Source organism: Hippocampus zosterae, chromosome 20 (assembly GCF_025434085.1).
Source record: "Hippocampus zosterae strain Florida chromosome 20, ASM2543408v3, whole genome shotgun sequence".
Classification (NCBI taxonomy): Eukaryota; Metazoa; Chordata; class Actinopteri; order Syngnathiformes; family Syngnathidae; genus Hippocampus; species Hippocampus zosterae.
Window position 1 is genome coordinate 4,241,576 of NC_067470.1, and position 15,938 is coordinate 4,257,513.

The window sequence follows — 15,938 nt, forward strand, 5'->3', positions numbered from 1 at the left end:
TGTGTCTTTGGTTTTTCAGTGCTGAGACGGACTGGAAGCTAACTTACTCTTAACCTATGGCGCTTTTGGAAATTCTCTGAGAATTGGTGTGTTCCGAGTGGTAGAGTGCACTCCGCTCTCATTAGTTTTGGAGTGCAGCCAGCACTGGTGCACAGTGTCCCCAACTACAGTCAGTGCCTATTGCCCAGCGCCATTTTTGGTGCACTCTGAATAGCTGAATGACAAATTTGAGCAGCATTCTGAGTTTCTGAAGTGGGTTAGACAGATTTCTGATGAAGCTATTGCCCCTCCTATCCCCTGCGTAGCACCATTTTGCACCACATTAATGATAGTATTTATTTGGCCTCCACTGACAGCATTCGTTGATGCTGGTCCTTTTGTTTGGCTCCTATTACAGTTGCAAGCACAGCCCAAGGTCACTGGAATAGTGATTGAGAGGGAGGTGCAACCACACAAATATTTTTTGGTCTGCTAAGGAGAAATAAGACCGCAGCAGCTTTCATTGAATACAGTGTTACCACTGTTGTGTGTCATATTCCAAATGTGCTACTTAAATTAAAACAAATAAATAAAAAAAACATGCAAAATTGTATGAGAGCCACATGTAATTGATTCTGAAACATTGTATTTTACAATCAAATGTAATTGACCACTGCTCCAAGGGGCTGCCGGATACAAGGACATAGTGACTTTCCTTGTGATTACATCAGACTAAGCTATGGTGCAAGCCTCTTATTCACAGTGCATCTGCATCAAACAGTAAAAGATACCCATCAAATCCCTGCACTCTTCTGCCGTCAGACTTGTCGGTGGCTCATCTGTTTAAAATGAGCCATGACGGAGAACCAGCTGCGATTACACGTCTGAATCCCTGTAAAATTTCCTCATTTTGCATGATTACTTAGAAACAACCCATCTACTTTTCTAAAATGTGTGTCCCAGGAACTTTCTCTCTCAAAGGATGACACCAGAACATTTTAGGCTCTTTGACCTCAGTGACCAATCTCACCTAAATCACAAGAAATCTCCAAGGATTTTGTCGTCACAATTCCTGAAAGTTTAAATTACAAAAATTGAAAAGTAGAACCAAAACAAATACACACCAGTCAGATGGAGCTCGGAACCCCGGGGTGTCAAACAATTTTTTGTCGCGGGCCAGTATGGCGTTATGTCTTCCTTCGAAATGCCGTTATGACATTGAAACCAAATAAATGTTTAATAGCCTCATCATAATACTTGTACACATGTAATTGATGGATTACTAGTTTTGAAATCCGTCCAATTAACAATCGTACTTTGTCAAAGTGAGTGTAAACAGGGTCACGAAATTATTGCAAAATCTCAACGGTCTTTATTACACATGACAATTTGACATTTCGGAACAGATTTTAGCAAGGCTCATACAAGTTGACACGTGATTTGCTTTCGCGGGCCACATAAAACAACGTGGAGGGCCGGATTTGGCCCCCCCGGGCCTCATGTTTGACACCAGTGCACCTAAACACAAAACGGTTTTGCGTTTGCACAGGTGACGGCGTCCCAAAGGAAAACAGTCCCTTCATCAACAACACAGACAACGACAAGAGCAGCAGTTACGATGGCACCAACATGGCACTTTTTGAGGTAAGCGCCCATATTTGGGCCTCATACATAAAACAATGTAAATTTGCCCGGCAGAAGCAAGTTTTACGGCGGCCTTACAAGGGAAACGAATTATGTTTATGTGTTTTGGTGAGACAATCCACCTCCAAAAAAAGTTTCAATTTTTCTAAGGTAGTTCTCGGTCACAAGATCAGTGTTTCATAGTCACACTTAGGTGGTCAGTCAACAATGTTCGCCGTCGCCACCTCTGGCCCCATTTCCAGCTGAACACATCGCATAAGAAACAAAAGCAACATCACATCTTTAGAAAATGTGCTTCTTCTCTCATCTGCAGCTTCTCTTTCGAGTCAGAACGAGGCTTCCACTGATACAAAGAAGTCATATTCTTGGACTCTAATTAAATTTTCTCCTCGTTAAGCAATGCAAATATGAATGAGCTTATTTACCTTGAAATCTCGATCCAGTAGAGGCGCTGCCAAGTGCTTTGCTCTGCCTTCTGGCTAACCTTGCTGGTTAGTGATCGCTGGACTTTGTATTGATTTAATTGGAAGGCATAACCTTCACTTCATAAACCCTCCATAAGCCTGATCAGGTCATGTTGCTCTTTGCCAAAAGGTTTGCACTTGTTTTTAACATTTGTCAAGGATTGAGTTTTATCAGTTTCATTTTTTCTGAGCGACGTCCTGTCTCCTTCTGTTTTTTTTTTACAGTCACCTTGATTCTTAGCTTTCTTCCAATTGCAGGAGGAGATGGACAGCAACCCCATGGTGTCATCGCTTCTCGATAAACTGGCAAACTACACAAATCTCACGCAAGGAGCCCAGGAACACGAGGAGGCCGATGACGACGAGGGCTCCAAAAAGAAAGCCGTCAAGGTGACTTCAAAATTGTTTCCTAAGCTCTCTGTGCAATGTTTGAATCTTCGGTGGGTCAGGCGAGTGACGTTTGTGTATTTTCTCGACTTTCGGAGCATAACGCAACCCATGACTGGTAATGTCTTATGCACGTTCCCTTTTTGACCCGTGACCCTGTTGTTTCGCTCATGAGACGGCTGCCATCGTCTATAAACAGTCTGGTCTGGAGTTTATTACTGAGTCAGCATAAGCCTGCGTGTGTACATTTTTTTTTTGTCAACACAAAATTTGTCGTAATGACCGGGTATAACTTTGCAATCTCTTCCACTACCTGCTTTCGACGCTTGCATTCATTTGACAACGCTTACTTTCCCTCCCTCTAGAGTCCTCAAATGGGAACTTTTATGGGCGTCTATCTCCCCTGCCTCCAGAACATTCTGGGAGTCATCCTTTTTCTACGCCTTACCTGGATCGTCGGCACGGCCGGCATCTTAGAGTCTCTGGCGATCGTCGGCTTGTGCTGCTCTTGTGTGAGTATTCGACCAAAACGTGTTTTGCGTTTGTGCAGCATTGGTGCATTCTTATAGCTGCTGTTCTTTAAGAGACCAAGATGGCACCTAACAATCGTGTGACGACCCGTCATCGATCGAGACCTTTTCAACTCACGTCATCCGCGCTCGCAAGACTCGTCATATGACCCCACTCTTGACATTTGTTTTTTATCAAGAGATTTAGAGCAGTCACGAGCAGGATTATATAAATTTGTGTGTGTGTGTGTGTGTGTGTGTGTGTTTCCCTCTGTCTGTCTGCCTTAATGAAAGACAAACCGTTCCACTCCCCACGCTCAGCACATAATCCCCAACCATCTGCAAAGTGTCAGAAATGCTGCGATGTGCACTCTCGCACACTTGCTGCAATTTCCCAATCCCGCGTCAGACAATGGATTACCTCCGATTAATCGGGGAAAGTACATGCAGAAACCTCGGGCGCAATCTCAGCAAAATGCTTTGCGTCGCCACCCCAACGACATGCTTCCTGACACATCGTGACCATCGCATTCGCACTTTTTCAAATTGCATTTGAAATATTAAATGTCGGACGTGACGCTCAACTCCCACGGCTCGGCCGCATGCGCTCGGAAGGTTAGTTGCCGTTACGTAATAAGAAGGCTGATCTTAGTCAAATAGATTAATGTTCATTTTGATGACTTGGACCGTATGATCTGGATTGTTTACACGGTCCGTGTGCTCGTAGGTCATAGTTTGCGCGGTGTAGTCCAAATAAATAGCCTTCGGAGAGGGGCGAGGGGGCAAGAGCACAAAGTTGTGGAAGAATTGACTGTATTTAGCTTGGAGGAGAGTCATGGTTGCTTTGTTCAAGTGAAGCAAATATACCAAGCTTTGCCTGCCTTTCTTCGTGGTATCTTAAAGTCAGGCGTTCCTGGTAGAGTGCAAGTCAAGTTGTATAGCTTGGGATTTAGGAGGAAGTGAAGGGTAAAATGAACGGGTAATTGGCTTTACTCCAGCCTGTCTGCCGTTTTAAACCGGATGGTCTTCGAAGAGCCGGAGGTTTATCTTGGTCACGGATAGTCACGGGCACTGCTCAGGTCCTCGCTGTTCTCGCTATCTCTCTTTCTCCTGTTTTTTTTTCTCTTTTCCATGACCTCACCTTCACGTGTCCGCCACCCCCCCCCCCCCTACCCTCTTGATGTGTTATTGTTTAAGTTAATTTCAGCTCCATGTCCCTGTTATCTCGTGCCCTGTCCTTCCTCTCGGGTGATTTTCTGACGAGCGTTTTGCAGCTACACAATGACTGATTTCACGGGAAAAGCTTGTACTCAATACCAATCCGAGAGACTTAGCGCGTAAGCCTTTCAAGATGCATTTTAACAGGCGAAATGATGGCTTAAGCCACCCAGAGACTCCAACTATGTGTATTATGTAATGATGTCGGCATGAAAAAAAAAAAAGGAGTGACACTCTCAAGGTGACAGCCAAATGTTGTTTTTGATGGAAAGTCCACAATTTGTCCAGCAGCACATAAGACCAAATGTGAGCTTTTGCTCCCGTGTTCTCCTTCCAGACCATGCTGACAGCCATCTCCATGAGTGCAATTGCCACAAACGGCGTCGTGCCAGGTATGATACCGACTCAATTCAATCATGGTCACTCATTTGAAACGTTTTCCCAACGTCAACTTTTTTGCCCCCCATAGCGGGTGGTTCCTACTATATGATTTCTAGATCCCTTGGCCCCGAATTTGGTGGAGCTGTCGGTCTCTGTTTCTACCTGGGTACGACTTTTGCGGGCTCCATGTACATCCTGGGTACTATTGAGATTCTATTGGTGAGAAAACACGTCACCGCGGCCGGTGTCGTTTTTGCCCGCGGTGTTGGGTCACAAATATGCCTCCACTTTCCGTTCAGACCTACATTGTGCCGAAGGCGGCCATCTTTGTGGCGGAAAAGAAGGAGGACCAAGGCGACGCCCTCCTGAATAACATGCGCGTCTACGGCACGTGCTGCCTGACGCTGATGTCCGTGGTTGTCTTTGTGGGAGTCAAATATGTCAACAAACTTGCCCTGGTCTTCCTGGCCTGTGTCATTCTCTCCATCCTCGCCATCTACGCCGGCGTCATCAAGACCATCTTTGAGCCGCCCGACTTCCCGTGAGTCAAGTGTCCATCTGCGGTCGGCAGATCTAAATGGTTGTGTTAGCGTGACGGACGCTCGCTCTCTCTTCTTTCTTGACATAGCGTCTGCATGTTGGGAAACCGCACACTGCAGAACCACAATTTCGACAAGTGTCTTAAGATGGACATGGTGGGTAATGTGACGGCCACCACGCAGCTGTGGAAGCTGTTCTGCAAGGGCCCGGATTTCAATGCCACCTGCAACGAGTATTTCCTCAACAACAACGTGACCCAGATTCAAGGCATCCCGGGACTTACCAGCGGGGTTATTTCAGGTGTGATTTGAGTGTGAAAATGTTGGTCGTTTGTATTTGGAGGGTTTTTTCGCGAATCCCGGTTGACCATGCGGCCCTCATTTCTCTTTCACTTTTTTTTTTTAAAACCCTTATTTTCATTGTTGGGCGGCCCGGTAGTTCCAGTGGTTAGCACGTCGGCTTCACAGTGCAGAGGTACCGGGTTCGATTCCAGCTCCGGCCTCCCTGTGTGGAGTTTGCATGTTCTCCCCGGGCCTGCGTGGGTTTTCTCCGGGTGCTCCGGTTTCCTCCCACATTCCAAAAATATGCATGGCAGGCTGATTGAACACTCTAAATTGTCCCTAGGTGTGAGTGTGAGTGTGAATGTTTGTTCGTTTCTGTGTGCCCTGCGATTGGCTGGCAACCGATTCAGGGTGTTCCCCGCCTACTGCCCGGAGACAGCTGGGATAGGCTCCAGCACCCCCCGTGACCCTAGTGAGGATCAAGCGGTTAGGAAGATGCATGAATGAATTTTCATTGTTATTTCAAAGAACAAACACTTGCGGATTCGTTGATGTGAATGTTTCGACTGTACGGTCGTTAGAGTTACAAAATGAAGGTTTCAAAAAGGCCTTTCTTTCAGAATTTGTCTTTCGCTGACCATTTCAGAAAATATGTGGTCGGTATATGGGCCGCTGGGCATGTTGGTTGAAAACAAGAAGTTGCCATCGGTTGGGGGAAGCGACCCCACGCAGGACATCTACCTGCCCTACGTCGTCAATGACATTGCTTCCTTCTTCACGCTGCTTGTCGGGATCTACTTCCCCTCTGTCACCGGTGAGAGGGCTACCAAGCAAACACCCACAGGTTGTTCAGCAGCGGGCCTCGTGTTTTTTACAAAGATGTTTTTTTGTTTTTGTGACCTCTCAGGTATCATGGCCGGTTCTAATCGATCGGGCGATTTACGAGATGCCCAAAGGTCCATCCCAGTTGGAACCATCCTGGCTATCTTCACCACCTCCGTCATATGTATCCTTTTAATATTCGTACTATGAGAACTCGGTGGAAGCATGAAGTGCGATCTGTGTAAATAGCAGCCCGAATGAGAAAAAAAAAATCGAATCAAACGACAACATTATGGACAGCGTATTCTCCTGAACAGTTTGCCTTAGATTTCACCTGCGTGGTACTCTTTGGTGCCTGCATTGAGGGCGTTTTACTTCGAGACAAGTAAGACTTGAAACACGCACACACACTTTGCCACATCCTGCGCACGTTTCAAAATCGGCTGATTCGAGTCATTTATTTGACCAACCGGTTCACATTTCTTCATTCCTTTCGTTCAGCACGCGACGCTTTATTGGTCATGAGAATTCAATCCCAGCGCTCGCGAATCTTTTGAGCTTTTCAGAAGACTTATGAGAGTGCTTCAAATTCATCATTTTGTATCGATGAAAAGAGAAAGAGTGATACAACAAAGACGGAGTGAAGAGAGAGAGCATTCTCCCCCCCTTCGCTCCCACCCCCGAAAGTTCAAATTGTCTCCTGGTATTTGGAGTGCTGCCGACATGCCATTCCAACACATTATGCAGCGACGCATTCCTTGTTTTGTTTTTTGTTTTTTTGCTAGGTTTGGCGACTCCGTCAAGGGCAACCTTGTGATCGGCACGCTATCGTGGCCTTCACCTTGGGTCATCGTCATTGGCTCCTTCTTCTCTTGCTGTGGGGCGGGACTCCAGAGTTTAACCGGCGCCCCACGCCTGCTGCAAGCCATCGCACGAGACGGCATCGTACCTTTCTTGCAGGTAAGGCACCGACCCGTGGGCAGGCGGCGCAAGCAATCCCTTCGCCTTCGACACTTTCGCCATGCCCCCGTTTTAGGTATTTGGTCACGGAAAGGCCAACGGAGAGCCGACCTGGGCTCTCCTACTGACCGCCGGCATCTGCGAGATCGGGATACTCATCGCTTCTTTGGATGCCGTGGCGCCGATCCTCTCCATGTGGGTGTCTCGCTGCCTCCTTTTCGATTCGCCGCTTCTTGAGCCTCAACGCGGGAGGTCACGAGACGGCAATCCAGATGAATGAATCTTGGGATCTGTTCTCCTCGTGCAGGTTTTTCCTCATGTGCTACCTGTTTGTCAACCTGGCGTGCGCCGTTCAGACTTTACTGCGAACCCCAAACTGGAGGCCGCGCTTCAAATATTACCACTGGTCAGTGATTTTTTTATGAAGGCGACTGCTGTGTGTTCCCGATGATCCGTTTCGCTTTTCATTCACACCCGGACGCAAACTCATCCCCATTAAGATTAATTCCACAGCAAAGCCGACGGAAAATTCCCCCTCGTGTCCCGAGAATGTCATCACTTTGCTCCGTGTTTAAGCCATCAGCTGTCCATTCCGAAATGGGTTTATTTGTTCCTCCACCGCGGCCCGGTAGTCCAGTGGTTAGCACGTCGGCTTCACAGTGCAGAGGTACCGGGTTCGATTCCAGCTCCGGCCTCCCTGTGTGGAGTTTGCATGTTCTCCCCGGGCCTGCGTGGGTTTTCTCCGGGTGCTCCGGTTTCCTCCCACATTCCAAAAACATGCGTGGCAGGCTGATTGAACACTCTAAATTGTCCCTAGGTGTGAGTGTGAGCGTGGATGGTTGTTCATCTCTGTGTGCCCTGTGATTGGCTGGCAACCAATTCAGGGTGTCCCCCGCCTACTGCCCAAAGACAGCTGGGATGGGCTCCAGCACCCCCCGCGATCCTAGTGAGGATCCAGCGGCTCGGAAGATGAATGAATGAATGAATGTTCCTCCACCAATGAGGCAAAAGCATGGCACCGTTCTATAAATAGATGGCTTTTGAAATTAGCGGATGAGAGTTGTTAATTGTTTTTTTTTTCAGGGCTCTCTCTTTTCTGGGAATGAGCTTGTGTCTGGCTCTCATGTTCATTTCGTCCTGGTATTATGCCATTGTTGCCATGGTCATCGCCGGCTGCATCTACAAATACATTGAATACAGAGGGTGAGAATGACCGCTGATGTCCTCCAATTTTAATGTGCACTGAAATGCCTTTCAAGTGAGAAGACGCCCGGCACCATTTACACAGAGTGTTGCATCGGATTGTATTCCATTACTTCTGTGCAGGGCAGAAAAGGAGTGGGGCGACGGCATCCGCGGCCTTTCGCTAAACGCCGCCCGTTTCGCCCTAATTCGTTTAGAGGAGGCTCCCCCGCACACCAAGAACTGGAGGTACAGCATAGTCCGAGTCGGCATCGATGTAACATAGTGGCATCCAGACGAAAGAAATATGCAAGTCGGCAAAAAAGTGATTCCCTTTCCTCTTTCCATAAATCCAGGCCTCAGTGTTTGGTGCTGTTGAATCTGGACTCGGACCAAGTGGTGAAGCATCCGCGCCTGCTGTCGTTCACCTCTCAGCTGAAGGCCGGGAAAGGCCTCACCATCGTGGGAAATGTATTGGAGGGGACCTTTCTCACAAAAGAAGCCGAAGCCAAAAAGGCTGAGCAGGTATGACGGGAGACAATCGCGAAAGAGGAGAAAGCGTCACACGGCGTAGGGATATTCCATGTGGTTTTCGCTGTAATTCCCTCCAGAACATCAAGTCTTCCATGACGGCGGAGCGGACCAAGGGTTTCTGCCATGTTGTCGTTTCCTCCAACCTCCGAGACGGGGTCTCCCATCTAATCCAGTCAGCCGGGTTGGGCGGCATGAAGCACAACACGGTCCTAATGGCCTGGCCGGGGAACTGGAAGCAGTCCAATGACCCGCAGTCGTGGAGGAATTTCATAGGTACAGAGCAGACGGCGAAGATGGCAAAGCTCCAAAGCAAATCAATTATTTGGAGTACGGCTCACGTGCGGAGCCAAATGGGACGATGCCCGCCAAATGATGCAATGCTGCTTCTTCATCACGGTTGAGAAGGCTCCCGTCATTGCTTTCACCCCCGTCCGTGTCTTCCCAGAGACGGTGCGGGAGACCACGTCCGCGCACCAGGCCTTGCTTGTCGCGAAGAACGTGGACAGCTTCCCCGCCAATCAAGAGCGCCTCGGCGAGGGAACCATCGACGTGTGGTGGGTGGTTCACGACGGAGGCCTGTTGATGCTTCTGCCTTTCCTGCTACGACAGCACAAAGTAGGTTATGATGACGCGTGCCATTTCCTCGTTCGCTTTGTAGGCTTGGAAAGTAGACGGAGATACGATATGCAATAAATAAAGGTCATCGATTAGAAATATTTCAAGAACTGTCCTTCAGGTGTGGAGAAAGTGCAAGATGCGCATCTTCACCGTGGCCCAGATGGATGACAACAGCATACAGATGAAAAAAGATCTCCAAACGTTCCTTTACCACCTACGGCTCAACGCAGAGGTGGAAGTGGTGGAAATGGTAAGACCCCCGTGTGTCACGTTTCCGTGAATTGCGACGCACCGCGATGGTTCCGCAAAGAGAACCCGCGGCGAGGTTGCGCTCGTTGAAATGGGCCATTAAACCGAAGCTTCTTCTGCACGCAGCATGATAATGACATCTCGGCCTTCACCTACGAGAAGACTCTCGTGATGGAGCAGAGGTCTCAGATGCTGAAACAGATGCAGCTATCCAAGACTGAGAGGGAGCGAGAGGTACCACCATCCCTCTTTTTTTTTTTTTTTTATAAACTCCATTGACACTTTCCTAACTGATCGAATAGGGCTCTTTGATGATATGTTAAATAATTTTTGGGGGCTCCACATTGATAAGTGGCACACATCCAGCATCATTACATCAGCTCACATGAGCTCGACAATCAGTTACAAATCAAACCGAGGTCTCAACTTTACCATCCGTCGTCAAAGTCCGTGGCACTTTTTTGACAGTTGGTCCCATTTGCTTTTTATCTGCAATCACCTTTCGGGGCGGGCTATGGCGCACCACTCAGATTCAGAGTATCACTGACGAATCGCGTAACTCAATCCGGAGGAAGAACCAAGTTGCTGCCGAGGGCGCGAGCCTCAGCCGGCAGTCCTCTCCGACGGAGGACACGCAGGAGGATGAGGTAGTCCATTTGCTTTGTGCGCCCCACTGTCCCCCTTAGTGGCCCGGTTTCACAAAGTGTCATCTATGGGCTACTAAATCATAATGGCGCGGTTCGATACGAGAGCTCTGTGGTGCTTTGTGAATACCAACCTGTCACGCTCCCGAGAATGCCGCCCGAGACCATTTGATACCCAACCGACATTCAAATCGAACCCCAAATACCCCTGACGAAAGACTGGACAGTATTGTTCTCAAAACTGACCTCACTCCTTTTCCTCTGAAATGGAGCTTACACCATCTATTTATTTCTCTCAATTAGTTAACTGGTTGCTCTAACCTCCATTTGAGCCGACAATACTGTCCATTTTGGTCATCCACAGGCACCGCCCCGTTTTACCCCGCCCCCTCCTGCACTACTGACTGACCCACAGTCATTATGATGCAATATAGTTGTCAGTGCAGTGTTGTCGTGAACGTCATCAATTTTGGGGGGGAGGACTATCAAGAAATCATTTGGGTCAATAGCGGGGAATGTGGTCCATTATCTTGCGTTGTTACTTTTATTTTGTATGGTGGTCTGTGTCATGTGTCGTGCATTTCCATGTCCCCCTCCTCTGTTTTGTATCCCTTCAGTACATTTTGTGTTTGCTCCTTATCTGAATTTCGGGCAATCATCCCATCTTCCCGGCGTTCATTCATGAAATTTTCATGACTCTTGCACATTGATTTTTCTTTCTCTCTTTGTGCTACGCATCGCAAGTATCCTCGATTCTCGTTTCTTTACTGCCGGACTTCCTGTCCGTCAATCCTCGGCGTTGTGTCTTGAAGCCACGTCTGTTTTCCGCCAGGCCCAACTGATCCATGACCGAAACACGGCCTCCCGCGCCTCCATGAACGACAAGTCCGAAGCCGTCCCCGATCGGGTTCACATGACCTGGACCAAGGAAAAGCTTTTCACAGAGCGGAACCGCAACCGCGAGTGCAACTCCAACGTGGCCATGCGAGACCTCTTCAACATGAAGCCGTAAGTTGCCTTTAGCTGATGAGCCCTCAAATACAGCAGACGTTTCATGGGAAGGTTTTTTTGCCATTTTTATTTACCGGTATTTCCGACAAAGAGAACACAGTCTTATGTGATGTCATACATAGGTGTTATATACATTTTCCCTCAAGATTTTGGCTGAATTTGACACTCTGTTCAACAAGATGCTTGTGTACTAGACGCCAAAAAAAAGAACAAACCAACAAAAAGATGATTTAAAAAAAAAAAAGACAAGATTGCACGGCATGAGCATTCAAGCTGCACGGGTGAGCGTGCACGCATGTGTGTGCCTTAACGGCCGTTTCAGTCTGAGTGCACGGCTAGCCCCCCCAGCCCACTCATGAGGACTAACTCCTTGTCTATCATCATTAATTAAGTCCTCACACTACTCTCAAAAAGAACCACACCTTTTCTTTTCCACGGCCTGCGTGGCCAGTAGCGGGGCTGATTTTAGATGCATCTAAAGGCTGTCTTTGTTTTTTTTCCCCATTTTTCTCCTTCTAGAGAGTGGGGGAGCTTGTAAGTTGCATTCTGTTGGCCCCCGAGACCGCATGCGTGTGTGCCACTTTAATCCGTTTCCTTCCGTGCATGTGTGTGTTGGTGTTGTGCGCACGTGCATCGATTAACTTGCATCTAATATGACCGTGAGCAAAATTGTGCTTTCCATCTGCCAGTTAGTGGAGTAAATGTAAAATTGGGAGTCGGATGGGCATTGAAATGAACTCTGAGGGGGGGGGGGGGGTCAATTTATCTGGAAAGCTGAATTTTGTGAACACGCGTCATCATTTTCATGCGATTTGGTTTCGAGGTGTGTGTTGGCATCATTCAGCGTCAAGACAAGCGTTGCCATCGACTCTCAGACTTGTGTTTGTGTGCTTGTGCATGTGAAGCCAAGCTTCACTGATACAGTTGAGGCCGAAGGTTTTTGGCAACCACCGTGATGACTAATTTTGCTGATTTGACAAAGAATAATTCGACGTGCATAATCAACGTATTTTTATTTTATTTTAAATTGTAATTAAATGTGACAAAAGTCAGCATTTGACCCCATGACCCCTTTTTCTGACCTTTTAGTTTTTAAGGAACTCCTCAATTTCTAAATGCCCATGACAACACTATGAAAGCCACATAATGAGTGAAACATGAAATTCGAGTTGAAGCTAAATCCGATGGCCACAACTGTACTTGGTGATTCGCTTTTATGTCTCACACTGTCAACCTTTTGTGCGTCGTCTTTGATTCGTATTTTATGAACGTTTGACCGGTGACTGTGTAAAAGCGCTGTACTGACTTCTAACATCTTGTTAACCCAGGAACCAGACCAACGTTCGCCGCATGCACACGGCCATCAAACTGAACGAGGTGGTGGTCAACAAGTCCCAGGGAGCCCACCTGGTTCTGCTCAACATGCCGGGACCACCCAAGAACCGGGGAGGAGACGAGAACTGTATCCTTTTATGTGTACCTTTTCGTCTTCCTAAAAATGTTTATTTTTTTTAAGTCACGTCAAATTGTAGCAGGGCCTAGCTTGTGCTAGGCTGGCCTCGATTATTGACTAAAAAACTCACCTACTTGCTGTTTTATGCTTAGGCCACAAACCTCTTTGGGTCGATGTCAATTACTCGCTGACCGAATTGGCCTCTCCAAAGAGGTTTGGCATCGCCTATGGATACCACCAGATTGGCCAAACAAATATTTTAGTATTGCGAGCCGCTTTTGATGAGCATATGCTGCTCAAATTTTAGAAATTGGAACATTCCGTAGAAATGTTGTGTCACCATGATTGTTTGATTTATCGTGTTATCTACAACGTTATATGCTGCTTCACTTCCTTCCTCTCAGATATGGAATTCCTTGAGGTTTTGCTGGAGGGTCTGAACCGAGTCCTGCTTGTCCGAGGCGGCGGGCGGGAAGTTATTACAATCTACTCTTAGAGGGGAGTGGTGGGGCAAAAACAAAAAAACAACAACCACCTCCCACCCCATCTGCATATTATGGGCATGTCGCCTTGGATATCAGTCACCAGGCATTTATTTTGAAAGGGAGGACACTTAATTGGGTTCCTATGAAGATGGGTTGGCGGAATCACGAGTGATTGATGGGTTAGTCAGCAGTTGCTCGGGAAAGGAGGACAGATGTCGCGGGCTCGTGAGCGAGCGAGGCTGCCTCGCGCGAGGCGGCGCGAAAAAAAAAAACGGCAACAAAAAAATAGAGCATAGAGACACTTTATATTTTTCATTCAAATCGTGACGAGGTTTTTGTTTGTTCACCTTCTTTCCCCTCGTTGTTGTCAACACTCGGCGTTGACTTTGCTGTTGCACCTCGTAGTCTCTTTTACTCATTGGTGGCCCAAGAGAGTTTTGTGTGCTCGGTGAAGTGAAACGTTGTGGGGAGTTGTTGTGCCGCAGCTGTGTTATTGGAGAAGCCCACCCTTTGCATGGTTTTCTCAGCTTGTTTATCACACACACGCAAACATCCTCAGCTATGAATGGCCAAAAATGTATTTACGTTTATCATCTACTCCTTTATTGGGTGACATCATCATTGGCCTTTGCTGCATCGAAAGAGTCAACAAAAGCACAACTTACACTGACAGACTTTTGCACTAACCAGAATCTTACAAGTTTGCGTTGTGGCTAGGGCACTCAAAACCACACTATTTACCGTTTTACATACACACACACACATACACACACAGCTTTGTGCACCAGACTGAATTCGCTGAATGGTTTAGATCCATTGATAAGAAGAGAAAGTGCCAAAATAATTTAAAAGGAAACTGTGGAAGTCTTAATGTTACGCCCACCCCCAAAATAGGATTATAAACTCATAAAAATCAACAATTTCTTTCATAGATGTGACTTGGCAATTGTGACCTTTTAAATTAAAGTTTCAAAACTAAAATTTCCCCATGGCATTTGTCGCTCCGCAATTTCTTACAATTCGCAGTATTTTTTTTTAAGTGATAAAAGTTGGATTTTCCTGCACGTCTTTGCTTGAAAATGTCCAACTTGTGAGTCCAGTGGTCATGTTCATATATTTTTGTGTTTTGTTCAATTGTCGTATGGTTGAGCAGCCGTAGTTTTTTATCTTACGTGAAGTGAACTTCTGTTACTTTGCGTGTCTGTTGATTTTTTTTTTTTTATAAAAAAGGGGCAGTTTGAAGAAGTATGTGTAAATGAAGACGGCTCCATTTTACAGTACAGCTTTTCTTTTTGTTTTCCAACCCACCTGAAACGCAACCTTCCGAATACAGCAACAAACCTTTGAAGCAAGCAAGGTCCATGGGAAAAAGCTGCATCACACTGTTACAGTCTTTCTTTGTCATTTTTAGCCTCACAAAGACAACCCACCTGAAACGCAACCTTCCGAATACAGCAACAAACCTTTGAAGCAAGCAAGGTCCATGGGAAAAAGCTGCATCACACTATTACAGTCTTTCTTTGTCATTTTTAGCCTCACAAAGACGTTACACTATAAACATCGTCTAGTTTTGAGAAATTAAAAACAAAATTCATGTTATTCAAGTTTATTTTTGTTTTTAATTCTGTTCCTGTGCTCAGTGGCACTAAAATGTAATCTTATTACCTTGAACAAAAGATGGTGCAAAAGAGTTGAACGGGGTGCTGGAGGTGTTGTTTCACAACTCAGTGGGAACTGGGAGGTGACTGGAGAATGTTATCTACCTCAAAGGTGTCACGGAGGCTTGAACACACACAAAAAAATATATGGACACACATTGCAGTTTCACTAAGGAGGGAAAAATGGGGGGGGAGGGGCTGGCTCGGCTCTATGAGGCAAGCGGCATAGTTGTGTGTATTTGTGTGCGTGTACGTGTGTGCGCGTCTACCAGTGTGCATGCGTGTTTGTGTGTTCTGAGAAGTGAAGAAGAAGCTGCTTATTTTCGTCCTGCCCGACGCCTGGTGGCCGTCACTGGACGGAACAGAAAGTCACTTTGTAGGAGCACGCGTAGAGACGGTAGCCCTGTAAATTATATTTGTGCCTCTCTGAGTAACTATTAAAAGTGCTGAAATATAAGTCGTCTGTGGTCTTACTGTGCTCGCTCTGCTGCAAAGTTACTATTAAATAACTGCCTACTGCCCGAAGATAACCAAATAAAAACTCACCACAGCTAAAATGAAAGAATATTGATAACCATGCTGAGCTTTGAAAGATGTGCAATTGCGAATCAGATTAAAGATAAATGCAATACAACAAACTGGCCAGTCAATACTTCCTTGCTGGATTCAGTTCAAGTGACTTAATTTGTCCAGCAGAGGGCAGCATTGCTTTCGAATTAAATGTCAGGCAATATTGGATTCATACAGGAAAAACATTAGCAGCAGCATTCCTGTATGAAAAGCAGTTTGTGCATTTATTTAAAATGCTTAAAGTCCAGTTTAAGATCCATGTACTAATACTCTTTTCCCCCCAGCAGGACAATTTAGCGCACAAGTAGAATGACTGGAGTGCAATTGTATAGGAACTGTCTGACGAGGA

General features: G+C 46.6%; 1 protein-coding gene and 1 long non-coding RNA gene across 9 annotated transcripts in view; one reads left to right on the plus strand and one right to left on the minus strand.

The window, feature by feature from the left end:
* The window catches only part of slc12a7b (solute carrier family 12 member 7b), a 24,808-nt gene extending 10,615 nt beyond the window's left edge, over nt 1-14,193 (plus strand). For 3 of the 8 annotated variants that reach the window (XM_052054162.1, XM_052054165.1, XM_052054168.1), the window contains exons 2-26: nt 1,529-1,623; nt 2,346-2,477; nt 2,840-2,986; nt 4,539-4,593; nt 4,671-4,801; nt 4,882-5,123; nt 5,211-5,422; nt 6,050-6,217; nt 6,311-6,409; nt 6,553-6,610; nt 7,011-7,185; nt 7,262-7,380; nt 7,493-7,591; nt 8,269-8,388; nt 8,512-8,616; nt 8,724-8,892; nt 8,979-9,174; nt 9,347-9,516; nt 9,638-9,769; nt 9,895-10,002; nt 10,299-10,415; nt 11,245-11,420; nt 11,943-11,957; nt 12,752-12,885; nt 13,281-14,193. In XM_052054162.1, the coding sequence (XP_051910122.1) occupies nt 1,529-1,623; nt 2,346-2,477; nt 2,840-2,986; nt 4,539-4,593; nt 4,671-4,801; nt 4,882-5,123; nt 5,211-5,422; nt 6,050-6,217; nt 6,311-6,409; nt 6,553-6,610; nt 7,011-7,185; nt 7,262-7,380; nt 7,493-7,591; nt 8,269-8,388; nt 8,512-8,616; nt 8,724-8,892; nt 8,979-9,174; nt 9,347-9,516; nt 9,638-9,769; nt 9,895-10,002; nt 10,299-10,415; nt 11,245-11,420; nt 11,943-11,957; nt 12,752-12,885; nt 13,281-13,372 (3,266 nt within the window). In that variant the 3' untranslated portion in view covers nt 13,373-14,193. The remainder of the gene's footprint in view (nt 1-1,528; nt 1,624-2,345; nt 2,478-2,839; nt 2,987-4,538; nt 4,594-4,670; nt 4,802-4,881; nt 5,124-5,210; nt 5,423-6,049; nt 6,218-6,310; nt 6,410-6,552; nt 6,611-7,010; nt 7,186-7,261; nt 7,381-7,492; nt 7,592-8,268; nt 8,389-8,511; nt 8,617-8,723; nt 8,893-8,978; nt 9,175-9,346; nt 9,517-9,637; nt 9,770-9,894; nt 10,003-10,298; nt 10,416-11,244; nt 11,421-11,942; nt 11,958-12,751; nt 12,886-13,280) is intronic. The other 5 variants (XM_052054166.1, XM_052054169.1, XM_052054167.1 and 2 more) reach the window with 3 other exon arrangements.
* A 284-nt stretch (nt 14,194-14,477) lies between these two features.
* LOC127593024 (uncharacterized) lies at nt 14,478-15,168 on the minus strand. Its single transcript, XR_007960292.1, has 2 exons — nt 14,821-15,168; nt 14,478-14,702 (listed from the first exon to the last, which is right to left on the minus strand). It is a non-coding gene; the product is annotated as an uncharacterized LOC127593024 (long non-coding RNA).
* Between the last annotated feature and the right edge of the window lie 770 nt (nt 15,169-15,938).